We start from the raw sequence: 16,743 nt of genomic DNA, 5'->3' as shown, positions 1-16,743 counted from the left end.
AATGGGCCTCGTCCTGTTCCTGTGTAACAGGGGCGAGAGGGGCTGAATGGGCCTCCTCCTGTTCCTGTGTAACAGGGGCGAGAGGGGCTGAATGGGCCTCCTCCTGTTCCTGTGTAACAGGGGCGAGAGGGGCTGAATGGGCCTCCTCCTGTTCCTGTGTAACAGGGGCGAGAGGGGCTGAATGGGCCTCCTCCTGTTCCTCTGTAACAGGGGCGAGAGGGGCTGAATGGGCCTCCTCCTGTTCCTGTGTAACAGGGGCGAGAGGGGCTGAATGGGCCTCCTCCTGTTCCCGTGTAACAGGCGTGAGAGGGGCTGAATGGGCCTCCTCCTGTTCCTGTGTAACAGGGGTGAGAGGGGCTGAATGGGCCTCCTCCTGTTCCTCTGTAACAGGGGCGAGAGGGGCTGAATGGGCCTCCTCCTGTTCCCGTGTAACCGGGGTGAGAGGGGCTGAATGGGCCTCCTCCTGTTCCCGTGTAACAGGGGCGAGAGGGGCTGAATGGGCCTCCTCCTGTTCCTGTGTAACAGGGGCGAGAGGGGCTGAATGGGTCTCCTCCTGTTCCCGTGTAACCGGGGTGAGAGGGGCTGAATGGGCCTCCTCCTGTTCCCGTGTAACAGGGGCGAGAGGGGCTGAATGGGCCTCCTCCTGTTCCCGTGTAACAGGGGCGAGAGGGGCTGAATGGGCCTCCTCCTGTTCCTGTGTAACAGGGGCGAGAGGGGCTGAATGGGCCTCCTCCTGTTCCTGTGTAACAGGGGCGAGAGGGGCTGAATGGGCCTCCTCCTGTTCCTGTGTAACAGGGGCGAGAGGGGCTGAATGGGCCTCCTCCTGTTCCTGTGTAACAGGGGCGAGAGGGGCTGAATGGGCCTCCTCCTGTTCCTGTGTAACAGGGCTGAGAGGGGCTGAATGGGCCTCCTCCTGTTCCTGTGTAACAGGGGTGAGAGGGGCTGAATGGGTCTCCTCCTGTTCCCGTGTAACAGGGGTGAGAGGGGCTGAATGGGCCTCCTCCTGTTCCCGTGTAACAGGGGTGAGAGGGGCTGAATGGGCCTCCTCCTGTTCCCGTGTAACAGGGGCGAGAGGGGCTGAATGGGCCTCCTCCTGTTCCTGGGAGTGTTTGATGGGGGACAGTGTAGAGGGAGCTTTACTCTGTATCTAACCCCCCGTACTGTACCTGTCCTGGGGAGTGTTTGATGGGGGACAGTGTAGAGGGAGCTTTACTCTGTATCTAACCCCCCGTACTGTACCTGTCCTGGGGAGTGTTTGATGGGGGACAGTGTAGAGGGAGCTTTACTCTGTATCTAACCCCCCGTACTGTACCTGTCCTGGGGAGTGTTTGATGGGGACAGTGTAGAGGGAGCTTTACTCTGTATCTAACCCCCCGTACTGTACCTGTCCTGGGGAGTGTTTGATGGGGGACAGTGTAGAGGGAGCTTTACTCTGTATCTAACCCCCCCGTACTGTACCGGTCCTGGGGAGTGTTTGATGGGGGACAGTGTAGAGGGAGTTTACTCTGTATCTAACCCCCCCGTACTGTACCTGTCCTGGGGAGTGTTTGATGGGGGACAGTGTAGAGGGAGCTTTACTCTGTATCTAACCCCCCGTACTGTACCTGTCCTGGGGAGTGTTTGATGGGGACAGTGCAGAGGGAGCTTTACTCTGTATCTAACCCCCGTACTGTACCTGTCCTGGGGAGTGTTTGATGGGGACAGTGTAGAGGGAGCTTTACTCTGTATCTAACCCCCCGTACTGTACCTGTCCTGGGGAGTGTTTGATGGGGACAGTGTAGAGGGAGCTTTACTCTGTATCTAACCCCCCCGTACTGTACCTGTCCTGGGGAGTGTTTGATGGGGGACAGTGTAGAGGGAGCTTTACTCTGTATCTAACCCCCGTGCTGTACCTGTCCTGGGGAGTGTTTGATGGGGACAGTGTAGAGGGAGCTTTACTCTGTATCTAACCCCCCGTACTGTACCTGTCCTGGGGAGTGTTTGATGAGGGACAGTGTAGAGGGAGCTTTACTCTGTATCTAACCCCCGTACTGTACCTGTCCTGGGGAGTGTTTGATGGGGGACAGTGTAGAGGGAGCTTTACTCTGTATCTAACCCCCCGTACTGTACCTGTCCTGGGGAGTGTTTGATGGGGACAGTGTAGAGGGAGCTTTACTCTGTATCGAACCCCCCGTACTGTACCTGTCCTGGGGAGTGTTTGATGGGGGATAGTGTAGAGGGAGCTTTACTCTGTATCTAACCCCCGTACTGTACCTGTCCTGGGGAGTGTTTGATGGGGGATAGTGTAGAGGGAGTTCACTCTGTATCTAACCCCTGTTCTGTACATGGTTTAAATGCTTTCCCGATATTTATTGGACCCAGGGTTCAGTTCCTGACGTCGTCCCGGTTAACAGATGATGGATGAAGCCTCAGTACAAGAAGCATGTCCTGACAGAGTTGATGAGAGCCACAATCCGGGTAAGCAGGTGTGATCTGAGTGGGGAAGATCTGAGATAAAGGGTGCCGAGCAACCATTGCCCGCGGGCTATATTTGCCAAGGTGTTTTCTCATTCCTGCAGGAGATGCATCGCAAAATTCCTACGTTCCGACATACCTTGAGGCTTTTCCGCCTCTCCCCGTTGGGCAGACCGGAGATCACCCAGCTGAAGCCCAGGGACAGGGGAACAAGATTAGACCCCAAAAGACGACTGTCGTGACCCAGGTGAGGAGGGTGAGAGGTGTCAGTGTGCAGATAACTCTGTGTGAGAGAGAGGACTGAGAGACACCAGTCAGTGTACAGATATCGCCCTGAGAGAGAGGGACTGAGAGACACCAGTCAGTGTGCAGATAACTCCCTGTGAGAGAGAGGGACTGAGAGACACCAGTCAGTGTTCAGATATCACCCTGAGAGAGAGAGTACTGAGAGACACCAGTCAGTGTACAGATATCACCCTGAGAGAGAGAGGGGACTGAGAGACACCAGTCAGTGTACAGATATCACCCTGAGAGAGAGAGGGGACTGAGAGACACCAGTCAGTGTACAGATATCACCCTGAGAGAGAGAGGACTGAGAGACACCAGTCAGTGTTCAGATATCACCCTGAGAGAGAGAGTACTGAGAGACACCAGTCAGTGTACAGATATCACCCTGAGAGAGAGAGGGGACTGAGAGACACCAGTCAGTGTACAGATATCACCCTGAGAGAGAGAGGGGACTGAGACACCAGTCAGTGTACAGATATCACCCTGAGAGAGAGAGGACTGAGAGACACCAGTCAGTGTTCAGATATCACCCTGAGAGAGAGAGTACTGAGAGACACCAGTCAGTGTACAGATATCGCCCTGAGAGAGAGGGGACTGAGAGACACCAGTCAGTGTACAGATATCACCCTGAGAGAGAGAGGGGACTGAGACACCAGTCAGTGTACAGATATCACACAGAGAGAGGGGACTGAGAGACACCAGTCAGTGTACAGATATCGCCCTGAGAGAGAGGGGACTGAGAGACACCAGTCAGTGTACAGATATCACACAGAGAGAGAGGGGACTGAGAGACACCAGTCAGTGTACAGATATCACCCTGAGAGAGAGAGTGGACTGAGACACCAGTCAGTGTACAGATATCACCATGAGAGAGAGAGGACTGAGAGACACCAGTCAGTGTACAGATATCACCCTGAGAGAGAGAGGGGACTGAGAGACACCAGTCAGTGTACAGATATCACCCTGAGAGAGAGAGGACTGAGAGACACCAGTCAGTGTACAGATATCACCCTGAGAGAGAGGGGACTGAGAGACACCAGTCAGTGTACAGATATCACCCTGAGAGAGAGGGGACTAAGAGACACCAGTCAGTGTACAGATATCACCCTGAGAGAGAGGGGACTAAGAGACACCAGTCAGTGTACAGATATCACACTGAGAGAGAGGGGACTGAGAGACACCAGTCAGTGTACAGATATCACCCTGAGAGACACCAGTCAGTGTACAGATATCACCCTGAGAGACACCAGTCAGTGTACAGATATCACCCTGAGAGACACCAGTCAGTGTACAGATATCACCCTGAGAGAGAGGGACTGAGAGACACCAGTCAGTGTACAGATATCACCCTGAGAGAGAGGGAACTGAGAGACACCAGTCAGTGTACAGATATCACACTGAGAGAGAGGGGACTGAGAGACACCAGTCAGTGTACAGATATCACCCTGAGAGAGAGGGGACTGAGAGACACCAGTCAGTGTACAGATATCACCCTGAGAGAGAGGGACTGAGAGACACCAGTCAGTGGACAGATATCACCCTGAGAGAGAGAGGGGACTGAGAGACACCAGTCAGTGTACAGATATCACCCCGAGAGAGAGGGGACTGAGAGACACCAGTCAGTGTACAGATATCACCGTGAGAGAGAGGGACTGAGAGACACCAGTCAGTGTACAGATATCACCCTGAGAGAGAGGGGACTGAGAGACACCAGTCAGTGTACAGATATCACCCTGAGAGAGAGGGGACTGAGAGACACCAGTCAGTGTACAGATATCACCCCGAGAGAGAGGGGACTGAGAGACACCAGTCAGTGTACAGATATCACCCCGAGAGAGAGGGGACTGAGAGACACCAGTCAGTGTACAGATATCACCCTGAGAGAGAGGGAACTGAGAGACACCAGTCAGTGTACAGATATCACCCTGAGAGAGAGAGGACTGAGAGACACCAGTCAGTGTACAGATATCACCCTGAGAGAGAGAGGGGACTGAGAGACACCAGTCAGTGTACAGATATCACCCTGAGAGAGAGGGAACTGAGAGACACCAGTCAGTGTACAGATATCACCCTGAGAGAGAGGGGACTGAGAGACACCAGTCAGTGTACAGATATCACCCCGAGAGAGAGGGGACTGAGAGACACCAGTCAGTGTACAGATATCACCCTGAGAGAGAGGGGACTGAGAGACACCAGTCAGTGTACAGATATCACCGTGAAGAGGGAGGGACTGAGAGACACCAGTCAGTGTACAGATATCACCCTGAGAGAGAGGGACTGCAAGACACCAGTCAGTGTACAGATATCACCCTGAGAGAGAGAGGGGACTGAGAGACACCAGTCAGTGTACAGATATCACCCTGAGAGAGAGAGGACTGAGAGACACCAGTCAGTGTACAGATATCACCCTGAGAGAGAGGGGACTGAGACACCAGTCAGTGTACAGATATCACCCCGAGAGAGAGGGGACTGAGAGACAACAGTCAGTGTACAGATATCACCGTGAGAGAGAGGGACTGAGAGACACCAGTCAGTGTACAGATATCACCCTGAGAGACACCAGTCAGTGTACAGATATCACCCTGAGAGACACCAGTCAGTGTACAGATATCACCCTGAGAGACACCAGTCAGTGTACAGATATCACCCTGAGAGACACCAGTCAGTGTACAGATATCACCCTGAGAGACACCAGTCAGTGTACAGATATCACCCTGAGAGACACCAGTCAGTGTACAGATATCACCCTGAGAGAGAGGGGACTGAGAGACACCAGTCAGTGTACAGATATCACCCTGAGAGAGAGGGGACTGAGAGACACCAGTCAGTGTACAGATATCACCCCGAGAGAGAGGGGACTGAGAGACACCAGTCAGTGTACAGATATCACCCTGAGAGAGAGAGGACTGAGAGACACCAGTCAGTGTACAGATATCACCCCGAGAGAGAGGGGACTGAGAGACACCAGTCAGTGTACAGATATCACCCTGAGAGAGAGAGGGGACTGAGAGACACCAGTCAGTGTACAGATATCACCCTCAGAGAGAGAGGGACTGAGAGACACCAGTCAGTGCACAGATATCACCCTGACAGAGAGGGGACTGAGAGACACCAGTCAGTGCACAGATATCACCCTGAGAGAGAGAGGGGACTGAGAGACACCAGTCAGTGCACAGATATCACCCTGACAGAGAGGGGACTGAGAGACACCAGTCAGTGTACAGATATCACCCTGAGAGAGGGGACTGAGAGACACCAGTCAGTGTACAGATATCACCCTGAGAGAGAGGGGACTGAGAGACACCAGTCAGTGTACAGATATCACCCTGAGAGAGAGGACTGAGAGACACCAGTCAATGTACAGATATCACCCTCAGAGAGAGAGGGACTGAGAGACACCAGTCAATGTACAGATATCACCCTCAGAGAGAGAGGGACTGAGAGACACCAGTCAATGTACAGATATCACCCTGAGAGACAGAGGAGACTGAGAGACACCAGTCAGTGTACAGATATCACCCTGAGAGAGAGGGACTGAGAGACACCAGTCAGTGTACAGATATCACCCTGAGAGAGAGAGGACTGAGAGACACCAGTCAGTGTACAGATATCACCCTGAGAGAGAGGGACTGAGAGACACCAGTCAGTGTACAGATATCACCCTGAGAGAGAGGGACTGAGAGACACCAGTCAATGTACAGATATCACCCTCAGAGAGAGAGGGACTGAGAGACATCAGTCAGTGTACAGATATCACCCTGAGAGAGAGGGGACTGAGAGACACCAGTCAGTGTACAGATATCACCCTGAGAGAGAGGGGACTGAGAGACACCAGTCAGTGTACAGATATCACCCTGAGAGAGAGGGGACTGAGAGACACCAGAAGGAGCTGGAGATGGTTACAGTGATAGGGGGGCGTTGGAGGAGGTTGCAGAGATAGGGAGGGGTTGTCGGGGATTGGAGGAGGTTACAGAGATAGGGAGGGTTGTAGGGGGTTGGAGGAGGTTACAGAGATAGGGAGGGTTGTCGGGGGTTTGAGGAGGTTACAGAGATCGGGAGGTTGTAGGGGTCTGGAGGAGGTTACAGAGATAGGGAGGGTTGTTGGGGGCTGGAGTAGTTTACAGAGATGGGGAGGGGTTGTCGGGGATTGGAGGAGGTTACAGAGATCGGGAGGTTGTAGGGGTCTGGAGGAGGTTGCAGAGATAGGGAGGGTTGTCGGGGGTTGGAGGAGGTTACAGAGATCGGGAGGTTGTAGGGGTCTGGAGGAGGTTGCAGAGATAGGGAGGGTTGTTGGGGGCTGGAGTAGTTTACAGAGATAGGGAGGGGCTGTCGGGGATTGGAGGAGGTTACAGAGATCGGGAGGGTTGTAGTGAGCTGGAGGAGGTTAGAGATGGGGAGGGGCCGAGGGGGGATTTGAAAACGCGGATGTGAATTTGGAAGTTGCGGTTTTGCCGGGCCGGGAGCCACTGTCGGTCAGCGAGCACAGGGAGGGTGATGAAGTGGACCTATTGTGGAGGAGCAACCGGAATTTCAGATGAGTTGATGGTTCCGGAGCGTACAAGGTTCGAGGCAGGACCAGGAGGGTGTCAGAGCTGTCGAGTCTGGGAGGCCGTGAGGTCTTTGAGCTGGGGCACTCGCGTCTGCATCCTCACTCCATTTCTGTCACCACTCCCCCCTCCCTTCCCTCAGGTCTTCCACGTCCCACTTGCCGAGCGTAAATACAAGGAGTTGAGTCAGTTCGGAGAGGAGCAGTCGAAGATCTGCCTGGACATAATGAAGAAGAGTGGGGCGAACCTCGAGGTGTCCCTTGCCAAGGACCTCGGCCTCTCCATAATGGTGACAGGGAAACACGAGGCTGTGCTGAGGGCCCATCAGGAGATGGTCTCCCGGCTGCAAATCCAGGTAGCTGGCTTGGGATCGCACCCTGCGGATTCAGCTTTCCGTTACGTATTCCTGTTCAACTGTCTCCTTCTCTCTCTCCGCCTTCTCTCTCTCCGCCTTCTCTCTCTCCGCCTTCTCTCTCTCCGCCTTCTCTCTCTCCGCCTTCTCTCTCTCCGCCTTCTCTCTCTCCGCCTTCTCTCTCTCCGCCTTCTCTCTCTCCGCCTTCTCTCTCTCCGCCTTCTCTCTCTCCGCCTTCTCTCTCTCCGCCTTCTCTCTCTCCGCCTTCTCTCTCTCCGCCTTCTCTCTCTCCGCCTTCTCTCTCTCCGCCTTCTCTCTCTCCGCCTTCTCTCTCTTCCCCCCCCCCTCTCGCTCCACTTCCCCCTCTGCCCCCCTGCTCTCTCGCTCTCTTTTTTTTCTCTCCCCCCCCACCCCCCCCATCCCCGCCGTGTCCTAACTCACACCCGGTCCCGTTCCTCCTCCATCACCCTCCCCCTGCTCGCTGACCCTACACTGGATCCCCGTCCGACAACACCTCGATTTTAAAATTCACATCCTCATTTTCAAATCCCTCCTCATCCCCTCCCTATCTCTGTAACTTCCTCCAGCCCCCTACGACCCTCCCTGCCTCTGTAATCTCCTCCAGCCCCCTACGACCCTCCCTGTCTCTGTAATCTCCTCCAGCCCCCTACGACCCTCCCTGTCTCTGTAATCTCCTCCAGCCCCCTACGACCCTCCCTGTCTCTGTAATCTCCTCCAGCCCCCTGCGACCCTCCCTATCTCTGTAACCTCCTCCAATTCCGGCCTCTTGACCATCCCCAGATTCCTATCGCTCCCCCATTGGGGGCCGTGCCTTCAGCTCCCTGGGGCCCCGAGCTCTGGAATTCCCTCCCTGAAACTCTCTGAGCCCCTTTCTCTCTCTCTCTCTCTCTCTCTCATCTCTCCTCACGTGTCTCGGTGTGACTTTTGTTTTCTACTGCTGTGATTGCTCCCAGGGATGCCTTATTAGATTAACGGTGATGTATAAATGCAGTTTGTCAATGTTTTTTCTCTCTCGGGTCTCTGTTTTAATCTCGTGCGCTCTCCATCTCTCGCAGTAACCCTCCCTCCTTGTTTTGCAGTCCACTCTCTCCGTCTCCATCCCGAAAGAACATCACCGCTTTGTGATTGGCCGGAGCGGGGAGCGGCTGCACGATGTGGAGCTTCGGACTGCCACCAAGATCAGCATCCCCCCGCCCGACGACCCCAGCTCCCAGATTGACATCAGCGGCACCAAAGACGGCATAGAGAGAGCCCGGCATGAAATCCTCCTCATCTCTGCTGACCAGGTCGCCCTCCGCCCGTGACCCCTGACCCCTTAGCCCGAACTCCAACCTCTTCCCGCCCTCCCCCCTTCATCTCGCCCCCATTCACGTCTCCCTCTAACCCCCCTCCCTCATATTTGACACATCTCTGCCAACCGCCTCATCCCATTCCCTGTGGTAGCCAGTCCCACATTCTCCCCACCTTCTAAATAAAGAAGTTTCTCCTGAATTCCTGATTGCATTTATTGGTGACCACCTTATATCGACGTCTCGCCCGCAAGTGGGAACATCTCTCTGTTGGAAGTGATTTATGACTTTAACCCCTTATAAGAACTAAACCAAATCAGGAGTACAGCCCGATGAATCTCCTTTAATTAAGTTCAAACCAGACTTGTTCTTATAGACACTTAATTGGGTCCAAAGATCTAAACTAGTTTTCCCTCAGAGAAAACTGAGAATATTACCATTTTTCAGATAACCTTTTTTTTAAAAAATAATTATGGCTGAGTCATAAATATCCCAGATATTATAAGGATCTGGGAAACCCTCTTCAATATGTATCTCTGCACTTGGAGACTCCGAAGGGGTTCTTGTAGCATACAGTATACTACATGAGATGATTTATTAACTTTAGATATTTATTTAAGAATTGAACGTGCAATACACTTTTAAGTGGTTATGTATATCAAATATTAAATATTACTATGAGATGTAATACACTTTTTCCAAAAAGAATCCAGAATTTTAACCCTGCTCCTGTCACAGCAAGCTATCTTAGAATATCCATCAAAATTTAAAGCAAACTTTTACCTTAAATTCCCCGAGTCAGCCATAGCATTGAGGAATTCAATAGTTCTAATTTTTGTTTCTGAAGCCCTCATTTATACTGTTTCTAAGGTATCATCTCAGCTTTTAGCATATAAGTGTGACCTTTGTGTGTGCTTTTCCTGCTCTTGAGGCCCATATTTGGTAGTATAATTTACTAACATCTCCACTTAATGTTTTGCTCTTGAAGTTGTGAGCATTTATCCACTCAACAATGTTTAGTTGTGTTTACTTGACATCTTTTCCCGTAAGGACGATTCCATTTTATTATCTAAAATTGCCTTTTTTTTTTAATGGTACCTTGTCGCAACCTTTTGAGTTGATCTGTCTACATTTTACCAACACTATCAATTAAGTTTATTGCTACTTGCCTGGATGGGTGCAGCTCCAACAACACTCGAGAATCCCGAGGCCATCCAGGACAAAGCAGTCCGCTTGATCGGCACCCCATCCACAAACATTCACTCCCTCCGCCGCCAACGCAGTGTGTACCATCTACACGACGCACTGCGGCAACTTTCCAAGGCTCCTTCGACAGCGCCGCCCAAACCTGCGACCTCTACCACCTGGGGAGGGCAAGGGTGGCAGACGCAATCCTCACCCTTTTTTTTTTTTTTTATTTCTTCGCCGCAGGATAAGCGGGCGGTCGAGCGGGTTGCCATCGAGAAGACGTTCCACCCTTTCATCAGTGGGCCTCGGGGCCAGACGGCGGCACATTTGATGGAAGAGACGGGCGCCCGCATTAACATCCCACCGCCAAGCGTGGCCAAAGACGAGATTGTGGTGACTGGCGACAAGGAGAGCATCGCCCGGGCAGTGGCTCGTATCCGGGATATCTACAAGGAGAAGGTGGGCTTGCCGTTCCGCCTGGAAGAGGGCGGAGGTGGCTCATTCACGGGAGCGTGGGGTGGTGGGTGGGCACGCGAAAGGGTCGTCCCGCAGAGAAAGATCCCGCAAACAGCTCTCTCTCTCTCTCTCCAGAAACAGACGACCAAGACGATCGCAGTTGAGGTGAAGAAGACGCAGCACCGATATGTGGTGGGGCCCAAAGGCAACACTCTTCAGGACATCTTCGAACAAACGGGGGTCTCCGTCGAGGTCCCGCCCTCGGACAGCACGTCGGAGACGGTCGTCCTCCGCGGGGAGGTGGAGAAACTGGGATACGCCCTGACCCAGGTGTACGCCAAGGTACGGGGCGGGCCCTGGCTCCCCGGCGGGCAAAGACCCGCGCCCTCCGTAGCCATCAACTCGTCCTGAGAGTTCCACACTCACACCCGGTGCCGCTTCCCCCCCCTCCATCGCACTCCCTGCTGCTCGCTGACCGACACTGGCTCCCGGTCCGACAACGCCTCGGTTTTAAAATTCACACCCTCGTTTTCAAATCCCTCCTCGTCCCCTCCCTATCTCTGTATAAAAGTACCTTGTCGGTGTGAGATATGTTGAGTAATGTCTGTGTCTCTCTCCCACTATACCAGGCAAACAGTGTTGTGGTTTTGAATGTCCAGGTTCCTGCGTGGTTACATCGATTCCTCATCGGTAGGAAGGGTCAGAACATCAGCGGTCTGTCCCAGAATTACCCCCAGGTATGTCCCTCTGCGGAAATATTGGGCGGCACTGCCCCTGTCATGTGCCAAACTTCAGCCCCACTTATTGGGCTTGCGTTTGCTGGTGATATCCTGGTTCGGGGATCTCTGAAATCATTGCCTTGCCCCCCCACCCCCCCACCCCCTCTTCCCGATCTGTCTCTAGGTCCACATCGAGTTCACCGAAGGAGAGGACATGATCGTGTTGGAGGGCCCAGTTGAGGAGGTGTATCTCGCGCAAAGCCAACTGCAGGACATGGCGAGCAGTTTGGTAAGTGGCGGACAGGAGTTGGCGAGTTGAGGGGAGGAGGGGAATCCCCACTGGCTTGGGCTCGGGTTGATGGCCGAGGAGTCATCAAATGGGACAAGTGTCTGCAGGGTCTTGGAGACATCCCGGATAATCGGGTCCTCCTTCCCTCTGTGGTCAGTCCTGAGATTTCAAAAACTCCCCCTCTCTCCCCGCATCCCACCCAGTCGAATCCCACTCTTCTCCTCACTCCCTTTAATATCCCACCCAGTCTAATCCCACTCTCCCCCCTCACTCCCCACACCCTTTAATATCCCACCCAGTCTAATCCCACTCTCCCCCTCACTCCCCGCACCCTTTAATATCCCACCCAGTCTAATCCCACTCTCCCCCTCACACCCCACACCCTTTAATATCCCACCCAGTCTAATCCCACTCTCCCCCTCACTCCCCACACCCTTTAATATCCCACCCAGTCTAATCCCACTCTCCCCCTCACTCCCCGCACCCTTTAATATTCCACCCAGTCTAATCCCACTCTCCCCCCTCACTCCCCACACCCTTTAATATCCCACCCAGTCGAATCCCACTCTCCCCCCTCACTCCCCGCACCCTTTAATATCCCACCCAGTCTAATCCCACTCTTCCCCCTCACTCCCCACACCCTTTACTATACCACCCAGTCTAATCCCACTCTTCTCCTCACTCCCCGCACCCTTTAATATCCCACCCAGTCTAATCCCACTCTTCCCCCTCACTCCCTGCACCCTTTAATATCCCACCCAGTCTAATCCCACTCTTCCCCCTCACTCCCCACACCCTTTACTATACCACCCAGTCTAATCCCACTCTTCCCCCTCCCTCCCCGCACCCTTTAATATCCCACCTGGATTAATCCCACTTCTACCCTTCAGTAATAAGGTTCCTGGGATTATTGCCGTGAGGATGATGGATGAGAGCGGGAATTCTGAGCTTCCCCTTTTTCCAGCGGAGTGGGGGGGGGGGGGGGGGGGAGGGGGGAAAAGGGGGCGTTCAGGTGTGTTTCCCAACCCTGACCAACATTTGTCCTCTTAGATGGACCGAATGGATTTCGTGGAACTGAACATCGATCCGCGATTTCACCGTCACCTCATCGGGAAAAACGGAGCCAACAGTAAGGAGTATTCCGGAGTGTCGGGTTGGAGTTTGGGGAGGGGGAATCCCGATGGGGAAATGGGGGGGGGGGGGGGGGCGGTGCTGGGGGGCTGATGCACTTTGTCGATGCCTGGCATTGTGAACTCTCTTCTTTCTTTCTTTCTTTCTGTCTCTCTCCGATCCCACATTCCCCCCCCTTCAGTCAGTCGCGTTAAGGAGCTGTATAATGTGACCGTGAGCTTCCCAGCCGACGGAGATAGGAGTTCCCTAATCCGGATCGAGGGCAGTCCAGATGGCGTCAAACAGGCGGAGAGGGATCTGCGTGATACGGTGGCACGACTAGTAAGTAGCTGCTCAAATCTGGGGGGGGGGGGTTCAGAAAGCGCCAATCGTTGGGCCGACCGCGCTCTTGTGCCCCTGACTGACCGCATCTTCCTGAATCTGCTCTCCCCCGCCCCATCCCCCTCTTTTTACAGGAGAACGAAGCTAGCAAGGACCTGATTGTGGATCAGAAATATCACCGACTTATCATCGGCAGCAAAGGAGAAAGGATCAAAGAGGTCCGTGAAAAGTTCCCAGAGGTGAGACTTTGGCAGAATCTCGCGCTCCCTGGTCCCTAACCCTGTCGGGGAGGCACAGGCAGTGTCGAGCGAGCTTTACTCAATATCTAATCCCGTTTTTTTTTTTTTTTTTCCTTTTCCTGCCGACTGTTGCTCGTTGCTGCAACTAGCGCTCAGCACCTCCAATCAAGCAGCAGCCAACCCCGTTTTTTTTTTTTACTTTTTCCAACTCCGTTTTTTTTTTTTTGTCTAGAGGGAGCTTTTACTCTTATCTAACCCCGTGCTGCGCCTGTTCTGGGATTGACGCCGGATGGATGAGCAAATGAACACCCCGGTCTCCAGCCAGCTCCTTTCGCTGGGAGCTCTCCGATTTTTTTTTTTTTTATTATTTGCGTGTTTGTCTTCGTTGTCAGGTGTTGATCAGTTTTCCAGATGTGACCCAGAAGAGCGATGTTGTCCGTCTCCGAGGGCCACGGACTGAGGTCCAAACGTGCGCCAAGTTCCTGGAGAAACAGGTCGAGGAGTTGGTGAGTGTCAGGTTGGCCGCTATAGTCTTGCATTCCGGTAGCGCCTGTCGGGGGACGTCCTGAAGTCGTCCCTAGGCCGTGGGGCCACTCTCCAGCGTGTGGACGGGCTTTGTCCGCTAACTAACCCCACCCCCCCACCCCCTCACTCTCGCAGGTGGAGGTGAATTTCACCCTCTCCGTCCCGATCTTCAAACAATTTCACAAGAACGTGGTGGGAAAAGGCGGAGGGAACATTAAGAAGGTAAGGAGTCAGCGGCGGACGAGGGGGGGTTGAGGGAGTGCACGGAGGGGTCAATTTTCCATTTTCCTGATCTCCCCCTCCGCCCAGATCCGGGAGGAGACCAACACCCGGATTGAGTTGCCGACGGAGATGAGCGAGTCCGACGTGATTGTCATCACTGGGAGGGAGGCTGACTGCCTCGAGGCGCGAGACAAGGTGCTGGCCATCCAGAGAGAGCTGGTATGTATGTCCGGAAGACTCCCAAGGGCCCTATCTCCTCGGCATCAAGACTAAATCTCTCCTTTTAATAACTTCCTTCCTCCCATCACCCCTGCTCCTTCTTTCTCTCTCTGCACCATCCCTCCCTCACTCCCTCCCTTGCCCCCACTGCCCGGTCTCTCTCCATTCCCCCTCCCCCAAGGCCAGTATCACCGAACTGGCCGTCCCCATTCCCGCCAAGCTCCACACGGCTCTGATTGGTTCCCGGGGCCGGCAGCTGCGCGGCATCATGGACGACTGTGCTGGAGTTCACGTCCACTTCCCCTCGGAAGGTTCCGGAAGCGACACCGTCACCATCCGGGGACCCAGCCCGGAGGCGGAGAGAGCCCAGAAGCTTCTGCTCACGGCAGCGGAGGAGGTGGTGAGTGAGAGGGGGGGGGGAGGGGCGGAGGAGGTGGGGAGGGAATGGTGAGGTGGGAGAGGCGTGTGGGGCATTTAGTGGGCGGGGGTATTTTGAGGGGTTATATGGCAGGTGAGGGTATTTTGGGGGGCTGTTTAGCACACGGGGGTATTTTGAGGGGGCTATTTAGCACACGGGGGTATTTTGGGGGGGCTGTTAAGCAGGCGGGGTTATTTTGAGGGGGCTATTTAGCGGGTGAGGGTGTTTTGAGGGGGCAATTTAGCGGGGGAGGGGGTGTTTTGAGGGGGCAATTTAGCATGTGGGGATGTTTTGAGGGGGCTGTTTAGCTGGAGGGGGTATTTTGAGGGGGCTATTTAGCACATGGGGGTATTTTGGGGGGGCTGTTAAGCAGGCGGGGTTATTTTGAGGGGGCTATTTAGCGGGTGGGGGTGTTTTGAGGGGGCAATTTAGCGGGAGGGGATGTTTCGAGGGGGCAATTTAGTGGGTGGGGGTATTTGGATGGGGCTGTTTAGCGGGGGGGGGTGTTTTGAGGGGGCAATTTAGTGGGTGGGGGTATTTTGATGGGGCTGTTTAGCGGGGGGGTGTTTTGAGGGGGCAATTTAGTGGGTGGGGGTATTTTGAGGGGGCAGTTTAGCGGGTGGGGGTGTTTTGAGGGGGCAGTTTAGCGGGTGGGGGTGTTTTGAGGGGGCAATTTAGCGGGTGGGGGTGTTTTGAGGGGGCAATTTAGCGGGTGGGGGTGTTTTGAGGGGGCAATTTAGCGGGTGGGGGTGTTTTGAGGGGGCAATTTAGCGGGAGGGGATGTTTTGAGGGGGCAATTTAGTGGGTGGGGGTATTTGGATGGGGCTGTTTAGCGGGGGGGCGGTTTTGAGGGGGCAATTTAGTGGGTGGGGGTATTTTGATGGGGCTGTTTAGCGGGGGGGGTATTTTGATGGGGCTGTTTAGCGGGGGGGGTATTTTGATGGGGCTGTTTAGCGGGGGGGGTATTTTGAGGGGGCTGTTTAGCGGGGGGGGTATTTTGAGGGGGCTGTTTAGCGGGTGGGGGTGTATTGAGGGGGCTGTTCAGCGGGTGGGGGTGGATTGAGGGGGCTGTTTAGCTGGAGGGGGTGTTTTGATTGGGCTGTTTAGCTGGAGGGGGTGTTTTGGGGGTCTATTTAGTGGGAGGTGTGTTTTGAGGGGGCAATTTAGTGGGAGGGGGTGTTTTGAGAGGGCTATTTAGCTAGAGGGGTGTTTTGAGGGGGCTATTTAGCGGGGGGGGGGGTGTTTTGAGGGGGCTATTTAGCCGGGGGGGGGGCTATTTAGGGGGGGGTGATTTGAGGGGGCAATTTAGTGGGAGGGGGTGTTTTGGGGGGGCTATTTAGTGGGAGTGGGTACTTTGAGGGGGTATTTTGAGGGGGGGTTTTAGCGGGCGTGGTTGTTTTGAGGGGGGGGGTATTTTGAGGGTGGCTGTTTTGAGGGGGGGGTGGTTTGCGGGGGTGGGGGGGGGGGAGTCTTTGCTAACCCCTCCCCTCTCTTCCCAGCAAACCAAGAGTTTCACGGCCGAGGTCCGTGCCAAGCCCGAGTATCACGGATTCCTGATTGGCCGCGGTGGGTCAAATATCCGCAAGGTGAAAGAACGGACCGGAACCCGGATCGTCTTCCCCTCGGCCCAGGACCCGGACCAGGAGTTGATCAGCATCGTGGGGTCTCAGGAGGCCGTGGCTCAGGCCCGACAGGAGCTGCTGGCCCTCATCAGGGACTTGGTGGGTGTTTCCCCCGGGGTCCGGGGGAGTGGGGCGCGGAGGAGGGGCCCCACTCACTCCCGGGGTCCGGGGAGGGGGATTGAGTTCGGGACTGTCCACCGGTTCGACTGCCGCCCGTCCCCTCACTGAGAAACCCGAGGGGCAAACGCACGGGAGGAGGCAATTCGACCCATCGAGCCCCTGCTAGCCCTCTGGAAGGGGAGGGTGAGATGGACGGACGGACGGAGGGAGGGAAGGGGAACGGGGAGGAGGGATGGAGTGAGAGATTCAAGGAAGGGGCGGAGAAATGGAGGGAGGAAGGACGGAGGCTGTCAGGAACTCCTCGTCCTCCAAGATCTGGTCAT

At 54.6% G+C, this 16,743-nt stretch overlaps 1 protein-coding gene across 1 annotated transcript in view; it reads left to right on the top strand.

The window, feature by feature from the left end:
* Nucleotides 1-16,743, top strand: part of LOC137359391 (vigilin-like) — a 32,434-nt gene that overhangs the window by 3,177 nt on the left and 12,514 nt on the right. The window contains exons 2-17 of the mRNA XM_068025373.1: nucleotides 2,362-2,457; nucleotides 2,559-2,701; nucleotides 7,432-7,644; nucleotides 8,742-8,948; nucleotides 10,383-10,598; nucleotides 10,731-10,937; nucleotides 11,225-11,332; nucleotides 11,499-11,603; nucleotides 12,654-12,732; nucleotides 12,916-13,055; nucleotides 13,190-13,294; nucleotides 13,687-13,800; nucleotides 13,955-14,041; nucleotides 14,129-14,260; nucleotides 14,442-14,660; nucleotides 16,178-16,399. Coding sequence (XP_067881474.1) covers nucleotides 2,394-2,457; nucleotides 2,559-2,701; nucleotides 7,432-7,644; nucleotides 8,742-8,948; nucleotides 10,383-10,598; nucleotides 10,731-10,937; nucleotides 11,225-11,332; nucleotides 11,499-11,603; nucleotides 12,654-12,732; nucleotides 12,916-13,055; nucleotides 13,190-13,294; nucleotides 13,687-13,800; nucleotides 13,955-14,041; nucleotides 14,129-14,260; nucleotides 14,442-14,660; nucleotides 16,178-16,399 — 2,361 coding nt within the window. The 5' untranslated portion in view covers nucleotides 2,362-2,393. The remainder of the gene's footprint in view (nucleotides 1-2,361; nucleotides 2,458-2,558; nucleotides 2,702-7,431; nucleotides 7,645-8,741; nucleotides 8,949-10,382; nucleotides 10,599-10,730; nucleotides 10,938-11,224; nucleotides 11,333-11,498; nucleotides 11,604-12,653; nucleotides 12,733-12,915; nucleotides 13,056-13,189; nucleotides 13,295-13,686; nucleotides 13,801-13,954; nucleotides 14,042-14,128; nucleotides 14,261-14,441; nucleotides 14,661-16,177; nucleotides 16,400-16,743) is intronic.

This window comes from Heterodontus francisci, unplaced genomic scaffold, assembly GCF_036365525.1.
Source record: "Heterodontus francisci isolate sHetFra1 unplaced genomic scaffold, sHetFra1.hap1 HAP1_SCAFFOLD_1424, whole genome shotgun sequence".
In the NCBI taxonomy this organism is placed as follows: Eukaryota; Metazoa; Chordata; class Chondrichthyes; order Heterodontiformes; family Heterodontidae; genus Heterodontus; species Heterodontus francisci.
Note: the sequence above shows the minus strand (reverse complement) of the source record. Positions and strands in the feature narration are given on the sequence as shown.